This window comes from Crocodylus siamensis, chromosome 4 (genome assembly GCF_052110815.1).
Source record: "Crocodylus siamensis isolate JL-2025a chromosome 4, ASM5211081v1, whole genome shotgun sequence".
Lineage (NCBI taxonomy): Eukaryota > Metazoa > Chordata > Crocodylia > Crocodylidae > Crocodylus > Crocodylus siamensis.
In genome coordinates this window covers 153,966,641-153,985,644 of record NC_143398.1, presented here as the reverse complement: position 1 = coordinate 153,985,644, position 19,004 = coordinate 153,966,641, and the positions used below count along the sequence as shown (strand labels likewise).

Below are 19,004 nucleotides of genomic sequence, written 5' to 3'. Positions count from 1 at the left end.
GGGAGAATGACGTCCCGGGATTTGCTCGAGAAGCATCTATGGATGCAAGCCAGCGTTTTGGTCGCTTTACTGGCCGCAGCATCGCATTGCAGGCTCATGTTCATCTTGTGGTCAATGATGACCCCCAAGTCTCTTTCTTCTGTAGTGCTATCCAACGTAGCACTGCTGAGCCTATAAGGATGCTGCAGGTTTTTCCTCCCAAGGTGGAGAACCTTGCATTTTTCGGTGTTAAACACCATCAGGTTCTCGTCCGCCCATTTGCTGAGCTTGTCCAGGTCAGCCTGGATCACCCGCCTATCTTCTGGCGTGCGTGCTTTGCCCCAAAGTTTGGTGCCATCGGCGAACTTGGCCAGTCCACTCCTGACTCCAATGTCCACATCATTAATGAAGATGTTGAACAGGATGGGTCCCAGGACAGAGCCTTGAGGGACCCCACTGGTCACAGGGCACCACGATGACTGACTGCCATCAATCACAACCCTCTGGGTCCGACCACGGAGCCAATTTCCCAGCCAGCGGATCGTGGTGGAGCCAAGGCCACAACTGGCCGGTTTGGCCAAGAGGTGATCATGGGATACCAGATCAAAAGCTTTTTTGAAGTCAAGATATATGACATCAATCTCTTCTCCCTCATCCAGGTGATAGGTCACCTGGTCATAGAAGGAAATGAGATTGGTCAAACAAGACCTACCCGCAACAAACCCATGCTGGCTGTCCCTTAGGATGTTAGCCTGGGCCAGTCCATCAAGGATGGCCTCCTTAATAAACTTTTCTAAGATCTTCCCCAGGATAGAAGTCAGGCTAATGGGCCTGTAGTTAGCCGGATCCACTCTCCTCCCTTTCTTGAAGATCGGCACCACATTGGCCTTCTTCCAGTCTTCGGGCACTACACCAGAGCGCCAGGAGTTTTCAAAGATCCGTGCCAGGGGCTGGGCTATGACGCTTGCCAGCTCCTTGAGTACCCTGGGGTGCAGGTTGTCAGGGCCGGCTGACTTGAAGGTATCCAGCTTCTCAAGGTGTTCCTTCACGAGGTCAGCATTTATGGAGGGTAGGGGATCCCCATCACCCGGATCTCCCTGTCCCATAGCAGGCATGGGCGTCCCATGGGACTGATGAAAGACTGATGCAAAGTACCTATTTAATAGGTTGGCTTTTTCCTGGGCGTCAGGTGTCAGTTGCCCCATCTGGTTTAGCAGGGGTCCAACGTTGCCCTTGCTTTTCCTCCGGCTCCCCACATATCTGAAAAAGGACTTTTTGTTGTCCTTGATGCTTGAAGCTGGTTGGAGTTCAGTTGCAGCCTTGGCTTTCCTGGTTTGGATCCTTTCACATTTCCGTGCAGTTAAAATTCATTTAATGCTTGTGACAAACATGCCTTATAATAACAAACTGAATTGTAGTTAAGCAGTTATGATCAATTTCCCCACTTCCCCCATCATATTAATGATTTCCTTTAATACTAATGGCTGCCATGGTCCATGATTCACAACGCCCAGTGAACATGAAGATGTGTGCACCCTTGGTAAAGATGGCCCCTATCTCATTGGTAGACAGGTGCCAATAGTAAAAAGAACTAAAATCTTTCAGTATTCCCATTGGGTTTGTAGGGAAGATGGCCGCTATTTCCAAAAAGCCGTGTCATGTGAAACTCCCTTCTCTGGTGTTTTCTTACCTTCGCATTGGGCTGAAAGTTCCCAGGGGCAGCGACTTGGGGCTACCCATGGAGGACTGCCAACCCTTGATGGCCCTCTATGCACAAAGAAACCCACTTGGACAAGGATGACTACTGCTCCAGGCCAATTAGTTTTCCTAGGCTGAACTCCAGCAGGGTAATAACCAAGCAGCATGTCAGCCGGTGCCTTTTGTCACTTGATGAGGGAGCCACTTGGCAAAGGAGGCTGGAGGTTATAACAGAAAAGGTCTCTCCCCAGCCATTTGTGGGTGTGGGGTGTTGCTCAATAATGGGAGTTGTGAAGTGTTCAGAGACCTACTGTGCTGTGAAGAAGAGTGCCTAGCATGCCCTCTGGTTGCCATTCTGTCTTCAGCTCCTTATTCCACACGAGTAATACGAACAAACCACAGCCAGATCCCAAGTCACCAGGTCCAGTAATTATGCAAAGCCCAAGCTTAAAAGCAACTCTGGCTACTGAGACAGAGAACCGTTTTCCAACTGCCCTCTGCAACACTAGAAGCCAAAGAGATTGTTGCCTTCCCTCCTCCCTTTTTTGTTCATAAGGCTGCTCTCTGGGCCTCCATTAATGTCTTCGTGAACAGCCAGCAGGCCTGCCTGCCAAACTTATGAATTTCGGTTCCTTGCCCCGTTTCATAGTTTCATAGTAGCTAGAGTCGGAAGGGACCTAGGAAGATCATCTAGTCCGACCCCCTGCCTTGGCAGGAAAGAGCACCGGGGTCAGATGACCCCGGCAAGGTGCTCATCTAACTTCCTTTTAAAAATCCCCAGGCTAGGAGCCTGCACCACTTCCCCTGGAAGCCGGTTCCAGGCCCTAGCTGCCCTGACTGTGAAGTAGCGCCTCCTAATATCTAATCTAAACCTACCCTCTGCCAGCTTGTGACCATTATTCCTGGTCACTCCTGGCAGCGCATGGGGGAACAGGGACTCCCCCAATACCTGCTGATCCCCCCTGACCAGTTTGTAGCAGGCCACAAGGTCCCCCCTTAGCCTTCTCTTATGGAGGCTAAACAGGTTCAGGTCCCGTAGCCTCTCCTCATAAGGCTTGCCCTGCTGACCCCTGATCATACGAGTGGCCCTCCTCTGGACTCTTTCCATATCGTCCACGTCCCTCTTGAAGTGTGGCGCCCAGAACTGGACGCGGTACTCCAGCTGCGGCCTGACCAGTGCCGCATAGAGGGGGAGGATCACCTCCCTGGACCTGCTCGAGATGCATCTGTGGATGCATGACAGGGTACGGTTGGCCTTCTTGACTGCCTCCCCACACTGCCGGCCCATGTTCATCGTGGAGTCAGTGACGACTCCAAGATCCTTTTTCATCTCCGTGCTGGCAAGAGGGGAGTTCCCCAACCTGTAAGTGTGGTGCCGGTTCTTCCTCCCCATGTGCAACACCTTGCACTTATCAGTGTTAAACCCCATCCTATTCTCATCCACCCACCATTGCAACCTGTCAAGGTCAGCTTGCAGCCTATTGCACCCTTCTAGTGCACCCACATCCCCCCCCATCTTAGTGTCATCAGCAAACTTGAACAGGGTGCTTTCTACCCCCTCATCCAAGTCACTGATGAAGATGTTGAACAGTGCGGGCCCGAGGACCGAGCCCTGCGGAACCCCACTGCCCACGTCCTTCCAGGTCGAGAAGAACCCATCCACTACCACCCTCTGGGTGCGGCTCTCTAACCAGTTGGCGACCCATTTGACCGTGTGGGCATCGACACCACAGTCTCCCAGCTTTTTGATGAGGACAGGGTGAGAGACAGTATCGAAAGCCTTCCGGAAGTCCAGAAAGACTACATCCACAGCAACCCCTGCGTCTAATGATTTGGTGACCTGATCGTAAAAGGCCACCAGGTTGGTCTGACAAGACCTGCCACTGATGAACCCATGTTGGTTGCCCCTGAGCATGCATTCCCCTGCAAGGCCCTCGTGGATGTGTGCCAGGATAATTTTTTCAAAGAGCTTACCCGGGATTGAGGTAAGACTAACTGGCCTGTAATTTCCCGGGTCCTCTTTTTTTCCCTTTTTGAAGATAGGGACCACATTGGCCCTCTTCCAGTCCTCCGGCACCTCACCAGAGCACCACGAGTGCTCATAGAGCCGCGCCAGGGGTCCTGCAATGACCTCGGCCAGTTCCTGTAGAACCCTAGGGTGAAGATCGTCCGGACCAGCGGACTTGAACACGTCCAGCCTCTCCAGAAGTACCCTAACTAACTCCTCGCTAACCCCTGGCCCAGGCGTGTCTCTCCCGGGGCCCGAGGGGGGCCCAGCAGGGAGGTGGCTGAACTGGTCCCTACTTAGGAAGACAGAGGCAAAGAAATCGTTAAATATGTTAGTTTTGTCATCTGGCATGACGACTAAGTTGCCCATCGTGTCCTGCAGGGGCCCCACATTACCCGGGACCCTCTTTTTACCCCCTATGTATTTGAAGAAGGACTTCTTATTGTCCTTAATCCGGGAAGCTAGTCCTATCTCCATCTCTGCCTTGGCCTTCCTGACTGCCCCCCTACATCCTCGGGCGACTGTAACATAGTCCTTCTTGGTGATGACCCCATCCCTCCATTGGGTGTATGCCTCCCTTTTAGCAAGGAGACATTCCCGGATGCTCCTAGTGAGCCATGGGGGTTTATGTGCCCTCCTGCTCCCTTTGACCCTTGTTGGGATTACCTCCCTTTGGGCATGGAGGATCGTCTCCTTAAGGAGCAACCACTCACCTTGGACATCTGGCTCCCTTCCCCTCTGGGTCCTCAGCGCTTCCCCAACGATCCTCCTTAGCTTGTTGAAGTCAGCCCTCCTAAAGTCTAGGGCTGTTGCCTTGCTGCAGCCCTTTGCCACCTTACGCTGGATGGTGAATTCCAGCAAGCGATGATCACTGTCTCCCAGGTGGCCCATCACCCGCAGCCCCCTCACCAGGTCATCACCCGTGGCCAGCACCAGGTCCAACAAGGCGTCTCCCCTGGTGGGGCTGTGCACCTCCTGGGTTAGATGGAGGTCCTGCACTCTGGCTAAGAACCGACGTGAGCGATCAGACTTGGCTGACTGCTCCTCCCAGCAGATGTCTGGGAAGTTCAGGTCCCCCATAACCACATCCTTAGCCCTCAGTGCCTCTGTGAGCTGACCTAAGAATTCCTGGTCGAGCTCTTCTCCCTGGTTGGGAGGTCTATAGTAGACTCCCACCGTGAAGTCTCTATCCCCTGGACTGCCTTTTACTCTAACCCAGAGCACCTCAGAGTGCCCCCCCTCTACCCCCTAAATGAAGAACTCCCTTGTCTCACAGTTGGTCTTTGCCTTCTTCACCTTTCCGACCTTCCTTCCTCCAAAGGAGTTGAACTGAATTACACTCTGCTTTCACAATCCAGGGAGGGTAAAAGGTTAGTGCAGTGCAACAGCTGCTCGCTCAGCTTTGCACAGCCTGGGCCAAGGCGTGTGCTTCAGAGCTCACTTTAGCTGGGCTCCGGGGCTCCCCCACCCGGAGGGCCAGAGCACAGGATAATTGTGGAGGTGGCTCACAGCAAATATATGCGCCTGGTCTCATTCTTGCCACCAGGTGGCACAATGGGATGCCAAACATCTAGTCCCACCTATCTCCCCTTCCCCCTCTTCCTCCTGCTTTCCTACCTATTATATTCTAACCTCCCCACTTCATACTCTGCTCTGTGCTATCCTTTCACTGCACCTGATGAAATGAAACTGGGTTCATGAAAGCTTGTGCTCTCCCTGCATGTATCCTATATAGTTAGCTTATAAAGGTGCATGTCTACCCTGCCTTCTGCCTGACTGCAGATTAAGACTGCTAACTACCTCTGTAAACAGATTGTCAGCCGCCTGGCACAGGTTTCCAATAAAGCAGCCTCTCCCTAGGCTGTAGGGTACTTCCTCAAGCGCAGCTTGCCTTTCTGCCCATTGCTGCAGCTAGCAAGAAGGCAGAGAAGCCCTGCTGTGCAGGATAGGGTCCTACGGCTGGGTAGGACCTACTCCCTTCCCCACCCCGCCCCAGAAAGACCTCAGAGGGTCTTGTTCTTGTTTCACCAGCAGTTCTGGGCTGCTGCAGGAGTCACTGCATGACATTTCCCAGCTTGTCTACACAGGAGTTCAGAGTAAATTTCCCAAAAGGTCTCTCCCCTCTCTGCCTGCATCTGTCTAATGCAGGGGCAGGCAACCCCCCAGCACAGGTGCTAGTGTGGCACATGAAAGCATTTTGCTTGGCGCATACACCTTGGGGAGGATGGTGGGGAAAGGGCCAGGGCTACGCTGCCACAACAAGGAGCGGGCCCCTTGCAGCTCCCCCACCATCTGCCCCAGCATGCCAACATCCTAAAAGTTGAGGTTGCACGTGTTTTTGGCACTGCCCAAAAATCTTGCCAACCTTGAATCTAACAAGAACCCTTGTTCTGGATGAGCTCATTCCACACCAGCCCATCTCAGGGCCTGATTGCCCCCCTCAACACACACACTTTTGTTATTGCTAATACCCCCGCACAATGAGTGGAAAGCACTCACAACAGGAGCAGCCTGTGGCAAACAGATGGGGACAAAGCACAGTACAGGGTACTGCCAGACTCTCTGTAGGCAGTGTTTTGGTGGTATGCGCCAATTTTGGCTGCAGAGGATGCAGCCCTCTGCAACGCTGCCCGTGGAAGGTGGTTGATATACTGAAGAAAGGGGCCTGCTCTGATGGAGAAGGAAGAAAGGCTATTCTTGGAAATTGCATCCTGACACACTCGGCCCCAGGTTGCCCCTGCTGCCTGGTAAGTCCATGCTTCTATGGGCTGGGTGCTCCCCACACCCACCTGCTCAGACCTTGCTACTTACTTTTGACCAGCTATGTTTTACCAAGAGGAACCTTGCTGTGTTCATTGCATGGAGCTGACCAGGATGTTTGGTCCCAGCCTCTGCTGAGATGGGTAGAGAATGGGACACAAGAATTTTAATGGAGAAAAAAAAAAAAAAAAAGGGTTGCTTTCACACTATGACAGTTTTGTGAAAAGCATCACATTTTATTGAGCAGTTTTCAGGTTATTTTCCTTTTTTTTTTTTTTTTTAGTATGGAGTTTTTTTCCTCCCCACCCCCCAAGAAAGACTTTGAAAATATTGCAATCTCTCTCTGTTGCTCTCGTTCTTTTTGGCAAAATTCTATCATGGGGCCAAGTGAGCCACACATTTTTACGAGTAGGCTTGTCATTCCAAAACCCTTCGATTGGGGACCATCAAACATCTGGCCTATGGGCTCACGGAGGGGTTTGGAGTTCAGGGACAGGGCAAGCAGGGGTCACCATAATCCATGGTACAGTGCCCCAGTAGGGATTAATTTGGGTGGGGTGGGGTGATGGCTGCATTCACCTCCATGCTACCACCACTTGCCCCATTGCTGGAGGTGGATCCAGATCCAGACCACAAGGAGCCCTGTGCTCCAGATCCTTCCCAAGGGGCGAGTTTGACATCCCTGCTGTAACCCATTCATTTTAATGAAAACTGCGGTTTAAAAAGTTCACAGAGATGTCAAAACTCAAAACATGAAACTAAAAGGACTCCACAGTTCTGCTGGAGAGCCCAAGTCTCATAGTAGTGGGCTGGCAATGTGAGCTAATCAGGACCATGACAGCACTGGGCTTCTCCCCTTGCACAGGATCTGTGAGCTTTGTTAAGAACAACCACTTTCAGGCCTTCCCCTTATCAAGGTCAAAGCCCTTGATCATCAGCCCTGGTTTCACAAAAAGGCAAATTACTATACCCAGGGTTCATTCAGAAGAGCAGCGAGAGAAGTGGGGCTGGAATCAGGTCACCTATTCGTAACACAGTATCCAGACACTGGGCCACCCAGATGCTTACCCTAGTAAAGACTGATAGCACAGATGTCCACTGCGAGCTCAGCATTTGAAAACAACCGGGGAGAAAACTTGACGTATTAGCTAATCCCAGGATGACTGGAAGCCACCAGCAGAGACAGGAAAATAGCCTATTTACCAGAACCTGGTGAGACTTTGCATGGAAAAGCATGTGCAGTTCAAGACATCTAGTAGGACACCTGGCAGAACTCACACTGGTCCAGCTGCAGAAAGGGACTGCTAAGATGATTGAGGGAGGGAAGAGCCAGTCTTACAAGAGGGGACTAGAAGAGCCAGGTTTATTCAGCCTGATGAGGTGGAGGGTGAACAGGGATGTGATCACTCTCCATTAATATACTTTGGGGGTAAAAAACACCACTTCCCCCCTTCCTAGGTTAAGTCAAAGGACAAGGCTGGAACAGTCAAATAAGACAAGTAAAATGTGACAACATTCAGATCAAGCAAGGGGGGAATCAATATTTCCTTCAAGTGCAAGTTCAGACATTTTTGAATACTAGCAGATTGACTCCTGGAGGCAGAATTGAACACAATATGAATCTTGAATCTGATCCAGTCAGGCAAAGCCTGTAGGGCAATTCATAAGTTGAAAAGGCTGTGGGGATCCAGAGAGGCATCTAAAGCACACATCAGGCAGAGAAAGGTGAAGCAAGTTGTCCAAGACTACAGCAGGCAGAACAAGGACTAACCCTTGGACCAGGACTTCAGCATCTCCCGTCTTCCAGTTTAGCACCACAAACACCAAGTATGTCTCATACTGTGAGCTAGGTAACAATGAGAGGACTCCACATGCTGAAACTAAACTGGCTTTTTATTAAGATAACTATTTACAGCAGACCTGCAACTGCAGCCAGTGTTCCAGCCACAGGCACAAAACCTGGCATCCTCTGTCCTCCAGCAACAGATGTGCCTCCATCCTCGCTCCAGGCAGGGACCACCTTTGTCCCATGCTTGTACAACATGGAGCACAATGGTTCAAGTCTGGGGCTCCTAAGCCATGTGGCCGTTCAGGAGGACAGACTTCTATTTGTGCCTCAGCCACCAATTTGCTGCGTGATGTTGAATATGTACCCTCAGTTTCTCTTCCCACCTTTGGCTCCTTGGAGCTCTTGTGCTCTGACAGTTGCTTGAATTCTTTTGTGTGACAATATTTTCTCCATGAAAAATAGGCTTTTGGACCAATACAAGCAGTCTCACCAACTAAAGATTTGACATCCTTGGAAATTGAATCACAAGGGAGTAAAGTACACAAAATTAGGTTAAAAAAATTTAGAAACCAATTAATAGAAAATTTAGAAACTCCCTCATGATCCTGAGGAAGTGAGGGGTGTGCATGGGAGTGGGGGAAGCAGAAGTCAGGCATGCTGCAGAAAGGCACCCAAGAGACACTTCTTCCTTTCCCCTCAGCAGTAACCCTATGTTCACCTGAACCCTGCCCAGCTCAGAGGTTTACCTGTTGGGAAGGTTTGAGTGTTGGCAGCCCTGGGAAAGGTGCTGCTGCCATGGGTGATCCCCCCACCCCCCAATCTGGTACTTTTCTGCCAATCCCAGGGGCACTCCTGCTGAGGAGAGACTAAGAGTATGAAAACCACATGTCCCAAGGCCTTCCTGTGAGCATGGGCCATTTAAAATCTTGCAGAAGCCATCCAAATGCTCCAGATGAGCACAAGGCCTTGAGACACTAGCTGGGCCTTGAACCAAGCACTCCCTCCGACTCAACATCATGGATAGGAACCTGGATATGGTGGCTCAAAGCCGCCTGGGGCAACAAGAGCCATTCTTGCCCACCTGACACAGCCCCTAGGAGGGCTGGAAGTGGCAGTGAATCCTAGGTTGAGTCCCCAGCTCTGAAGCTCACTCACTATGTGGCTTTGACACTCCTGGCTGGTTTCAAGCTGCTCAGCAGCTTTCACAAGCTGAGGGTTTTCTCTTGTTTTGGTGGTATGCGCCAATTTTGTCTGCAAAGGATGCAGCCCTCTGCAACGCTGCCCGTGGAAGGTGGTTGATATACTGAAGAAAGGGGCCTGCTCTGATGGAGAAGGAAGAAAGGCTATTCTTGGAAATTGCATCCTGACACTCGGCCCCAGGTTGCCCCTGCTGCCTGGAGCTGGTAGGTGAGCTCTTTGGAAAAATCTGTGCCTTAAGTCCATGAGTTGCTGATATCTCCCTGCCTTAGGCAGAGTCATGAGCATCTCTTTATGGATGGCTGAGAAGGGCTTGGGTACCATGAGGTACGACTGTCTGGATAACTCAATAGTCCTGTCCAGGGCTGTCAGACATCCAGCCATGCTCCTACTGCTGCAGTGCAATGTGTATAACATTCCTGTTACCTGCTAAGGTTGGGGAAGGGCTTTGCCCACTTCACTAGTTCTCTGGTACCTGCTGTATGGTGTTTGCACCTGGGAGTGGCCCAAACTGTCTCAGCACCCTGGAGGAATCTCCCCTCTCCCTGCCCTTCCCAGAATGGGATTGGTCTGAGGATAGCGGCATTTGCTCCCTCTGGATTCTTCACTGACAGCTCATCACTCAGCCAGGAACTGGCACCAGGGGAAGCATTTGGAGAACAAGCACCTGTGCAGGAAGAAGCTGATCCAGTTCCAGTTTTGTCCGCTCCTTTGGCCCATGGGGATGTATGACTCAGGCAGGTCACCCAGACATTTGTAATCCAGCACTGCCCATTTATTAGGATAATCAACTGTTGCCACCACTGTCTCTGACTTGTCCCAAGACTAATGTTACATTAATGGGTCTCCTCTGGTCTGCCCTGAGGCTCTGCTCCTTTGCGTCACTGCTGGCTCCAGCTGGCTGCCAGGCTTAGCTGTCAGGAAAGATGTAGCTGTACTGATTTAAGATGTACTCCACAATCTGGTTCTGAAAGACCATGTGCATTGCCATGTTTCCCTCCTCATTCTCTGGTCTCAGAAGCGTGGGCCCAAAGACAATAGCAATGCCTTGCACAGACATCCGATTCTCCTCCTTGTGATCAATCACTCTAGAGAGAGCAAGAAAAGCACACAATAACTGATCCAGCTGGGAACTTCTCCGAGAGCTGGGGCAATCTTTTGCTGTATCCCTCGTCTCTGCATTTCTGATAGGAACTGGGAAGAGACTGAAACCACAGCTGATTGGAGTCCAGACAATGGCTTAATCTAAATCTGTTTTGCTGCAGTTATCTCAGGAAACAGCAGAACCCCCTGCCCTCCCCTCTCCACCTCAAAAAGAGAAAAAGAAAAAGCAGAAAACAACTCCCCAAACGTCCTTTACTGTCAGAACAAGAGAACAGTGGAAAAAGCTGCCATACATAGAATCTCCTTCATCACAGGTTTGTAAAAAGAAGTCAGGGAAGTGTGCCTCTAGGAGGGTTTAGACTAGCCTGTGCAGTGGCTTGGGGCCCGAGGTCCCTTTCAACTCTGGGATTCTACAGCTAGGAAGAAGCTGCCACATCATGGCAGGGGTAGTGGGTTAGGGTTAAGTGCAGAAGTGCATGCAGGAAGCCAGCAGCAGGACTGTTAAAAAGAAAATACCAATAAAAAAAGAGCAAGGTTCCCTCCCCGCACCGCCCATTAAAATTAAAAGTGCCTGCTTTCCACTGAACATTGACTTTTCAAAAATAAAATCAGGAAGTAACCTAACATACAAAATATTTAAAGTCATAAACCACTATCTGTCATGGTGCTTCATGGAAGTTCAGTTGCCTCAAATCCCCATTCTCCTCGAGAGGTTGGGCACCCTAACTAGACAGCATCCCCTAGGGTGATGAATGGTCAGTCTCCCACATGCCTTGGGAGTCTATGGTATGCTGATAACCTTTGTCATCACAGGGGATGCTGCTCAGTCAGGAAGCCAGGCCCATAGAAGAGAACCGAAGTATGGAGGGCCCCTGGATACAGCTTCCATGTTGCAACATTTCCAAAGTGAGATATTTTTGTTTATGGCTGAAGGATTTTTTTTTTGGTTTGGTTTGTTGTTTGTTTTTATTTTTTGTGATATTCAAGGGTTTTGTTTGGGGGGAAGCATTGTTTTATGAAACACTGACAAATAAAAGGGGGTTTTTTGGTTGAATTTTTCCTTAGGGAAAAACATCTATAAACAGCTGCAAGTGAATACCAGGCAATGGGAGACCAACATCCAGGTAAGTGGGTGTGCAGATCCCACAGGGCTCTCAGCACAAACACAGACCTAAGAAAGACCCTTGCAAAGGGAGCAGCCAGAGAAGATTCAGAGGAGCCTGTTTTCTTCTCCCTTTCCAAAGTTCTGTTTCTACATTTGGCTGCTTCAGATTGCAACATGTCCCTACAAGTCTGGCCCTATAGTTCTGCCAGATTTGGCCCATGATCCTATAGCTATCAGCATACCAGCCTCTTCCTCTCCCTTCCTGTAGCCAGCCAATGGTCCAGGGCCCTGGCAAGAGATGCTGTTGCTGACTGGGGGAAATACAGTTGGGATGCAATTGCTGCTCTACCTGAATTTTAAAACTAGCCATCTGGGAAGGGCACTGGCATTTGTATTCAGGCAGCCTGGCCAGATCAACTGACTTCATAGATCATTATCATCTATCTGACTTCTGCTAATACCTCTCTATTCCACAGGTGTTAATGACTAGTGACCTACCTAAACCATGGTAAGTTCACAGTGCAGACTTGCTCTTTTCGACACACGCTCCTTCACCCCCCACTCCCACTGCTGAGTGGCTGAGAGGTGAACACCATGGCATTAATTGCCTCTTGGCCACTCAGCTGGGGAGAAAAGAGCAAGATAAAAGGTGCTGCTGCGCTGCAAACTTCTGCTGCAATTTAGGTAGGTCCCTATTAATGACCTTCTCCCCCTTTTTAATACTCCTGATGTTCCACTATTCAAATTATCCTTTCTTCTGCAACTTTGCTGCATTAGAAGAGAGACATTACCAGGAATGGCTATTTCACAGCCCTCCAGACTATTTTAAGCTCTATAAAAACCTTAACTCAAGTGTAGTAATATTAAACTCAGGTGTAGAAATGACTAACAGTGAAGTACTGGAGCTCTGTCAAGACACTCAAGAAGGCTAGATATAATTACAAGTCTGAATAAGAGATATATGTTTAACTATAATGCCTACAGGACTAATGACAAAATCTTTTGACTATTTTTTGCTTAGTTTGTTGTGGGTTTGTTTGTTTTTTTAAACTTCATCTAGTAAATTAGTGCACATTCCAACAGTTTTATTGGTTTTTGCTTTGATTTTAAAACTGAATAACATAGTACTAGGCCCCTAGTCTATTAGATTCTCTTTAATGGGAAAAAGACATGTCACATTATGTATGATGAGGTACCACATCACTTGTACCTCCCTTTCAAAAAAGCCTAGATCCGCTCATGAATTCAGCTTAAATAGGGCTAAGGAGGGCCAAGGTAAAGGTAGTGTCACAGATTCTGCATGATGAAAGGCCAGGCAGAACTGGACTATAATACACGGATGCAGGAGTGGTGCTTCTGAGGAGGCAATCTGGGAAGCATGTCCATGCAGTTTACAGGGCTGGGATGCCAGATGTGGCTGGGACTTACCTGCCGAGATGCCGGAAGAGAGCCTTCATGGTGTCATGGTTCGGGGGTGGGAGGGAATACACCAGGTCACGGACACACTTGATGCGCTTCGTCGGGTCATACATTTCTATGGCCAAAAGGATAAATGGGTCAAGTTGTCCGAATACCAGACTGGATGCCAGAAAAAAAAAGTCCAAGATGGGGACCCTGTGTCTACTTCTCCTGGCCTTACCATACACTACCTTTGCAACCCCCAGGGACACAAGTCCTCACCTGGTATGAGACACCATAGTATTACTGATGGTGCAGCAACAGAGAGCAATCTATAAAACAAATGTTAAGGACACTCCTCTAGCCTATCTTGCAGGAGTGCCATGAGGATGAATCCACATGTCCTAGTGTGCTCAGAGTGGGAATCAGACAAGAACCTAGATATAGGGAGTTGAATCTTCCCTCAAGGAACCATGCTAGCTGTCACTACAGGCGGTGGCTCAGAAGTCATAAAAAAATCCTCCTCCTTTGTGAGAATTTGGGTTTGCCTAACAAACTAAGATCCAGCTGGTAACAAGCAGGTTCAAAGCCATTCCTGCCAAAAACAACTCAAACACAAAACTGCTTGGTCCATATTCATAGCTAACTGCTTGAAAATCAGACCATGAACGCAGACAGCTTCGGTGCCTTGGGCCATGGCCTAGATCAGTAGTGCTCAATATTTTGCCCCAGCAGGTTGGATGGGCAGTGCCTAGTTGGTCCTGGGGCCAGAACCGGCTGATGGTCCCAATCTGGCACCCAGGGTGGAGGTACTGGGCACCATCTGGCTCAGGGAGGGCAGCTTGGCCCTGACCCAGCCCTGCAGATGAAGGAAGTTTAACCTGGCCCTGAAGGGGAGAAGGAGCCATGGCTCCTTGGGGTGCAGGAAGGGGAGGGCCATGACCTGGTCCCAATCTAGACACAGGGGAAGGGGGCATAGCTTATCTCTGACCAGCTGCATGGGGCTTAGGAATTTGGGGGGCGGGGGGGGGGGGGGAGGGTGTCCATATTACATTGCCACTGCTCCATTGACCCATAGGTAGGCCTGCAGGCCAGATGCAATGGCTCCATGGGCCTCATTTGGCCTAAAGGCCAGAGGTTGAGCACCTGTGACCTAGACCCACAACTCCTGGCTCTGATTTGTGCTTCTGAGGTGCGACCTTCCATGCAGCTGTAGTGCCACTTCCTAAACAAGTCAGCTTAAGCACAGGGCCAGGGGGCTTGTTCCAAGGAGCAGAGCTATTTTACAGAACAGCGCCAGCTGCCAGGCTATAAACAACACCCCCCCAAACACACATCAGAACTATGGTCTGCACAAACTGGCCTAAATTTGTGCCAACATTTTGTGACTAAACCCCACAGCATTAGTGGCAACTGAAAAGCTCTCTAGAGAGTCTACCAAAGCCTTTTCCAAGTTGCAGAGACAGGACCAGGATTTGTGGGTGAACAGTGTGGAGGGGGTGTGGGGGGGCAAACATACTGGGTAAATCCTGGTGGACATGGCTCTGCTGGGTAGAACGCTAGCTAAATGACACATGCAGCATGGACAAGCAGGGTGTGGTTGGCACTTATATCCGTACTTATGGCAGTGATGAATTTATCAAAGTGGCTGAAAGGAAAGAGGGGCTCTGGCAGCTCGCGGAAGAAAAGCTTCAAGGCTCCTGTGATAACATGCACATCTTCCCACCGGCCGTCATCCAGGTCCAGATGCTCATCTGCAGGGAGAAAATGGATACATGAGACCAGGGATTCTCAATTCTTTTGATCCCCCAGCCCAACTCCATTCCCTTGCACAGCCCCACTCCCCTGCACTCGCAAGACCCGTCTTCCCTCCTCCTCCACCTGCCATCCCCCTACACAATCTTGTGCACAGCACAGGCAAGAGGAACCTGGCCCTGAGCGTCCTGGACCAAGCCACTAACTCCTATGTCTATCACAGAATTCTGCTGAAGAAGACAGACAAGACAGATGTCTCATCTTTAAGGCTGCAAGTGACAGAGCCCATCCTTCCCTAGGCCCCTTATTCCAATGTTCGGTCACCCTCAGTGCTGACAGTTTGCACTTTGGTTCCAGTCTGGGGCTTTCTGGATTCAGCCTCCAGCCCCTGGATCATGTTTCACCTTTATCTGATACATTGAGGAGCCCGCAGCCATCAGCAACCTCCCCTGTGCTGGAGATCCATGGCCAGGTTTTCAAAGGGCCCACTGTGCCCAGCTACCTTTAACAGGTGTCTACACAGGACCTGGCCTTTGGAGGATGTGCTAAAGTTGCTTCTTAACTTTGGTTTTCATATATGGAAGGAGCTCAGTGCATTTAGTCTCTCATAGATAGTTTTTTCCTGGACATGTCTTCTTTTTGGGTCTTCTAATCTCTGTCCAGGTGTTTTTTTGAAATACGAACAAGTGTCTGGGATTTTGCTCTGCTTAGCATCAGTTTTGCCCTAGCAGGAGCTGCTTGGGGCTCAGGCAATTGGAGGCAGGGGGCACCATGTCTGTGTGCATGCACACACACACGCATGTGGCTAACATGCAGCCAGGCAGGGTACTGGGAATAGTCCCGGCAGCTGGATGCAGGTAAGTCTATGAGGAATGGGGGTTGGAAGGCCAGAGCTTGGACACTATCCAAGGGGGGCTTATTAAGGCTGCATACACACATTCAAACAGAATCGGGGAGAATTCTCCCAGGTGTGTTCCCCTGGTAAAAGAAACCAAGCCAGAGCTGCAGGTACAGACATTTGCAAGCCAAGCCCCCTGAAGACTGGAGAGCTTACAGTGCTGATACTGTCCCCCAACCTGGCTGCACATCTCAGCATGCTTTGCCATCTTCCTTAGTCTGCCTGGAAACAGCTCTCCGATTGGCTGACCCAGACTGCCCATGGTCAGGCCTATTTCCCTGTAGCGCAAAGTGGGGATTGCGAGGGGGTGTGCACTGTTCTCTGCTGGATCAGCAGAGTCCATCAAGGGATATAACATCTCCCTAGGAAGGAGGGTCTGGGAGGACTATGTTCTCTTCCGAGACAAGACACAGCATGTATAGACATTTGCTCTCCCGGGAGTGATTTAACTCTGGTTGTTTCCAGGTTATCTTTCTCCTGGAGCAGTCATTTTTACTGTGGGAGAAAGTCTGAATATCTACGTTCACGATTTCTCTTGGGAGAAGAGCAACTCTCCCAGGAGAAAATGAAGTGTCTATATAAGACCCAAGAGAGCTATGAAACGGTAAAAAAAAGCCCAAAGAAACCAGTCCTACCATGATCCACTTTGTAGCGCAGTTTTTGTATTGTTGCCAGATTTCCACTTACTCGATACAGCCCATCAATGTCCAAGCCTATCAGACCAAAGAGAAAAACCACCTTTTAGATCCATCCCTAACCAGGCAAAGGTTAAATGAGGAGGAGGAATAAATGTCGAGTTTCATACATAGAACAGACTGCTGGGGTATGCCTAATCTACAGCTAGGGTATAACTACAACAGGTTGGCATGCCCAAAACTTAATTAGTATGGCTAATAACTGCAGTGAGTTTAGGCTAGCCACCTGACTGAGTACCCCAGCAGACTTGTTCAGCTGTTACTGAAGCTCATCTTGCTGCATTTTCCCCAAAATTGCTACCTGAGCAAATTAGATCTAAAATTAGATCTAGTGCAGATAGCCCTTCCAACTGCAGTGAAGACAGCCCCATTTGCCTGATGTGTTGGGCTCACACTGAGGGAGCAGTGCTTTGGAGCACAGCAGAAAGGGTTTAAGACTCTGCATCACACACATACAGTAGAGGGGGCAATCAGAGGTGAAGGCAGATTGGGAAGGTTTAAAAAACTTGTGTATCCCTTTCTCTTCTACTTCTAAAGAAACCTTTCTACAGAAGCATTTGATGATACAGCGCACAGGCAGGAGCATACTGTTCCAGTGATTACAGCAATTGGCTACAGGAACACTTGGGAAGCAAGCACCCTGATCTGCAGCCCCTCTGAGCTTTAGCCAGGGTTCACCAGGTCAGTCAGGTGGGGGTACAGTGCCAGTGATGATGTAGACGGGCCCTTCCTCTCCATTACACAAAGGTAGGGATTCCTTTTTGGCTCTCCCATCATGCCAGTCTGCAAGCCTACCTCTGTTTTCCACCGTCTGGATGCACTGGTGCACGAATTTTGGTACCATGCTCCGTTCTCGCTCACACAGCACTTGCAGAGAGCAGCCAAACACCTGATCTGAAAAACAAACCACAAGACCCCAACCACATAGGTACGCAGCTGTAGACCAGAGGGTCAGCTGAGAATCCTCAATTCAGCTGAGAGGAATGAGACAACCCTGAAGGAGCCAATCTAGAAGGAATAATCGCCACAGATATCCAAATACCTACAAGAGGCCACCCTAGCTCAGAGAAGCAAGCTCAGCCCAAGACACTGCTTATGCAAGCAGTGTTAGCAATGCCCATCACTCATCCATATATTCCTGCTACTTAAGGCCAGTATGGTAGCACCTTGGACGAGGGCCCCACTGTGCCAGATGCTGTACAAACAGAATTCACAGACAATTCTGGCTTCCTGAGTCTAATGGCTTAGCTATGAGCAGCAAGCTGGAGGGCAAGTGGTCTTAGTCACAATGGGCATTAAGCTGGGGGCTCAGGGAACAGTTAGAATTAGTGTAGTTTCTCAGACTAAAGACAGTCAGTTCATACAGTATAAGGGCAAATGGGACAGCTCTGATCAGAGGGGAGTTGGAGGCTTGCCTAAGATTTGCCTGGGTTCAAGTCTCTGTTCTGCCACCGATTCCCTAGAGGACCTTGGGCAAAGCATTTAGCCTCTTTGGACAGAAAGGGAACGTGCAGTACCTGAAGTCTGCTTTACACGAGTGTATAAGTATAAATACATTTCAGGGACTGAAAGGTGCTCAGGTCCTACAGCAGTGGGAACCGAAGTGGCACATATAGATCATGGGGCTGGATCTTGCCTCTGCACTGGCTACAACTTCTGGGTAAAATGAAGTGTCCATCATCCTACAGGGGTGAAGGATGGGCTACACCACATGCACACCCCATCACCCCACTATGTGCACTGTGAGTGTGCTTGACTGACTGACCCACCCTCTGCACCAACAGCTTAGCTCCATGATGTAGTTTCACTGCTAACAGCATTTGAACAAGAGCCTGAGGCTGAGGGATATTTCTTCCTGTACCCAACAGGGCGGAGTCAGCCATATCCTCCCACCCCTTGAAAGGTAGTGGTGGTGTCCCCCATCAGGTACTCACATGGGATGCCAGGGGAGCTGAATGTCTAGCCTTCCTGGGCATAGGCAATCGTTTAGACTTTCCCCGTTTCCCCCCAGATGGTTGTGCTAGAATCCCCATTGCTCCTTGAATAAGGGCTGTTTCTTCTCCCACAAGACATCCCCCTTCCCTGTCTCCCAATGCGGGCAGTCTGGCCTATACCTTTGATGTATCCTCGCTCCCGCAGGGACTGCAAGGTTGGCCGCCGCTGAAGGAACTTGAGCAGCTTGTTCCGAACCTTGTTGGAGTCACTCTCAGAGCTCGTGGTGGCAGCTGACAGCCCAGAGCCTGCAGGAGACAAGGCAGAGCTAGTCAGAGGGAAACCTCCAGCAAAGCCCCCACACTGAAGAAGGACAGCAGGGGGTCTCTGGGCTCAGCCCTGGACTGGGACACACAGGAGGCGGCACCCCTCAAACAGGGGGGAGTAAGGATGCCCTGAACCAGCTCTCCCCAACTTGCTGGCTTAAATGGAGCATCTTTCCCGCAAGTGCATCTCTCCAACTTGCCAGCCAGGGTGACATGGACTGGGGTAACAGGGAGAGCTGAGGGTTAGAGAGACGGCAACAGCTGACAGGAAGAGACATCTCCCGAGTCCTCCTCTTCTACTGGAGGAGGATGGATCCCACCTGCCTGCTCGCCTCCTCACCAAGGGCAGTGGTAGGTTAC

The 19,004-nt window shown here is 50.1% G+C and overlaps 1 protein-coding gene across 1 annotated transcript in view; it reads right to left on the bottom strand.

The window, feature by feature from the left end:
* Positions 1 to 6,815: 6,815 nt before the first annotated feature.
* The window catches only part of ARHGAP27 (Rho GTPase activating protein 27), a 74,102-nt gene continuing 61,913 nt past the window's right edge, over positions 6,816 to 19,004 (bottom strand). Inside the window, exons 11-16 of the mRNA XM_090044279.1 lie at positions 18,501 to 18,626; positions 17,182 to 17,280; positions 16,327 to 16,404; positions 14,658 to 14,792; positions 13,069 to 13,174; positions 6,816 to 10,519 (exon numbers count right to left, since the gene is read on the bottom strand). Of these exons, the coding sequence (XP_089900405.1) occupies positions 10,342 to 10,519; positions 13,069 to 13,174; positions 14,658 to 14,792; positions 16,327 to 16,404; positions 17,182 to 17,280; positions 18,501 to 18,626 (722 nt within the window). The 3' untranslated portion in view covers positions 6,816 to 10,341. The remainder of the gene's footprint in view (positions 10,520 to 13,068; positions 13,175 to 14,657; positions 14,793 to 16,326; positions 16,405 to 17,181; positions 17,281 to 18,500; positions 18,627 to 19,004) is intronic.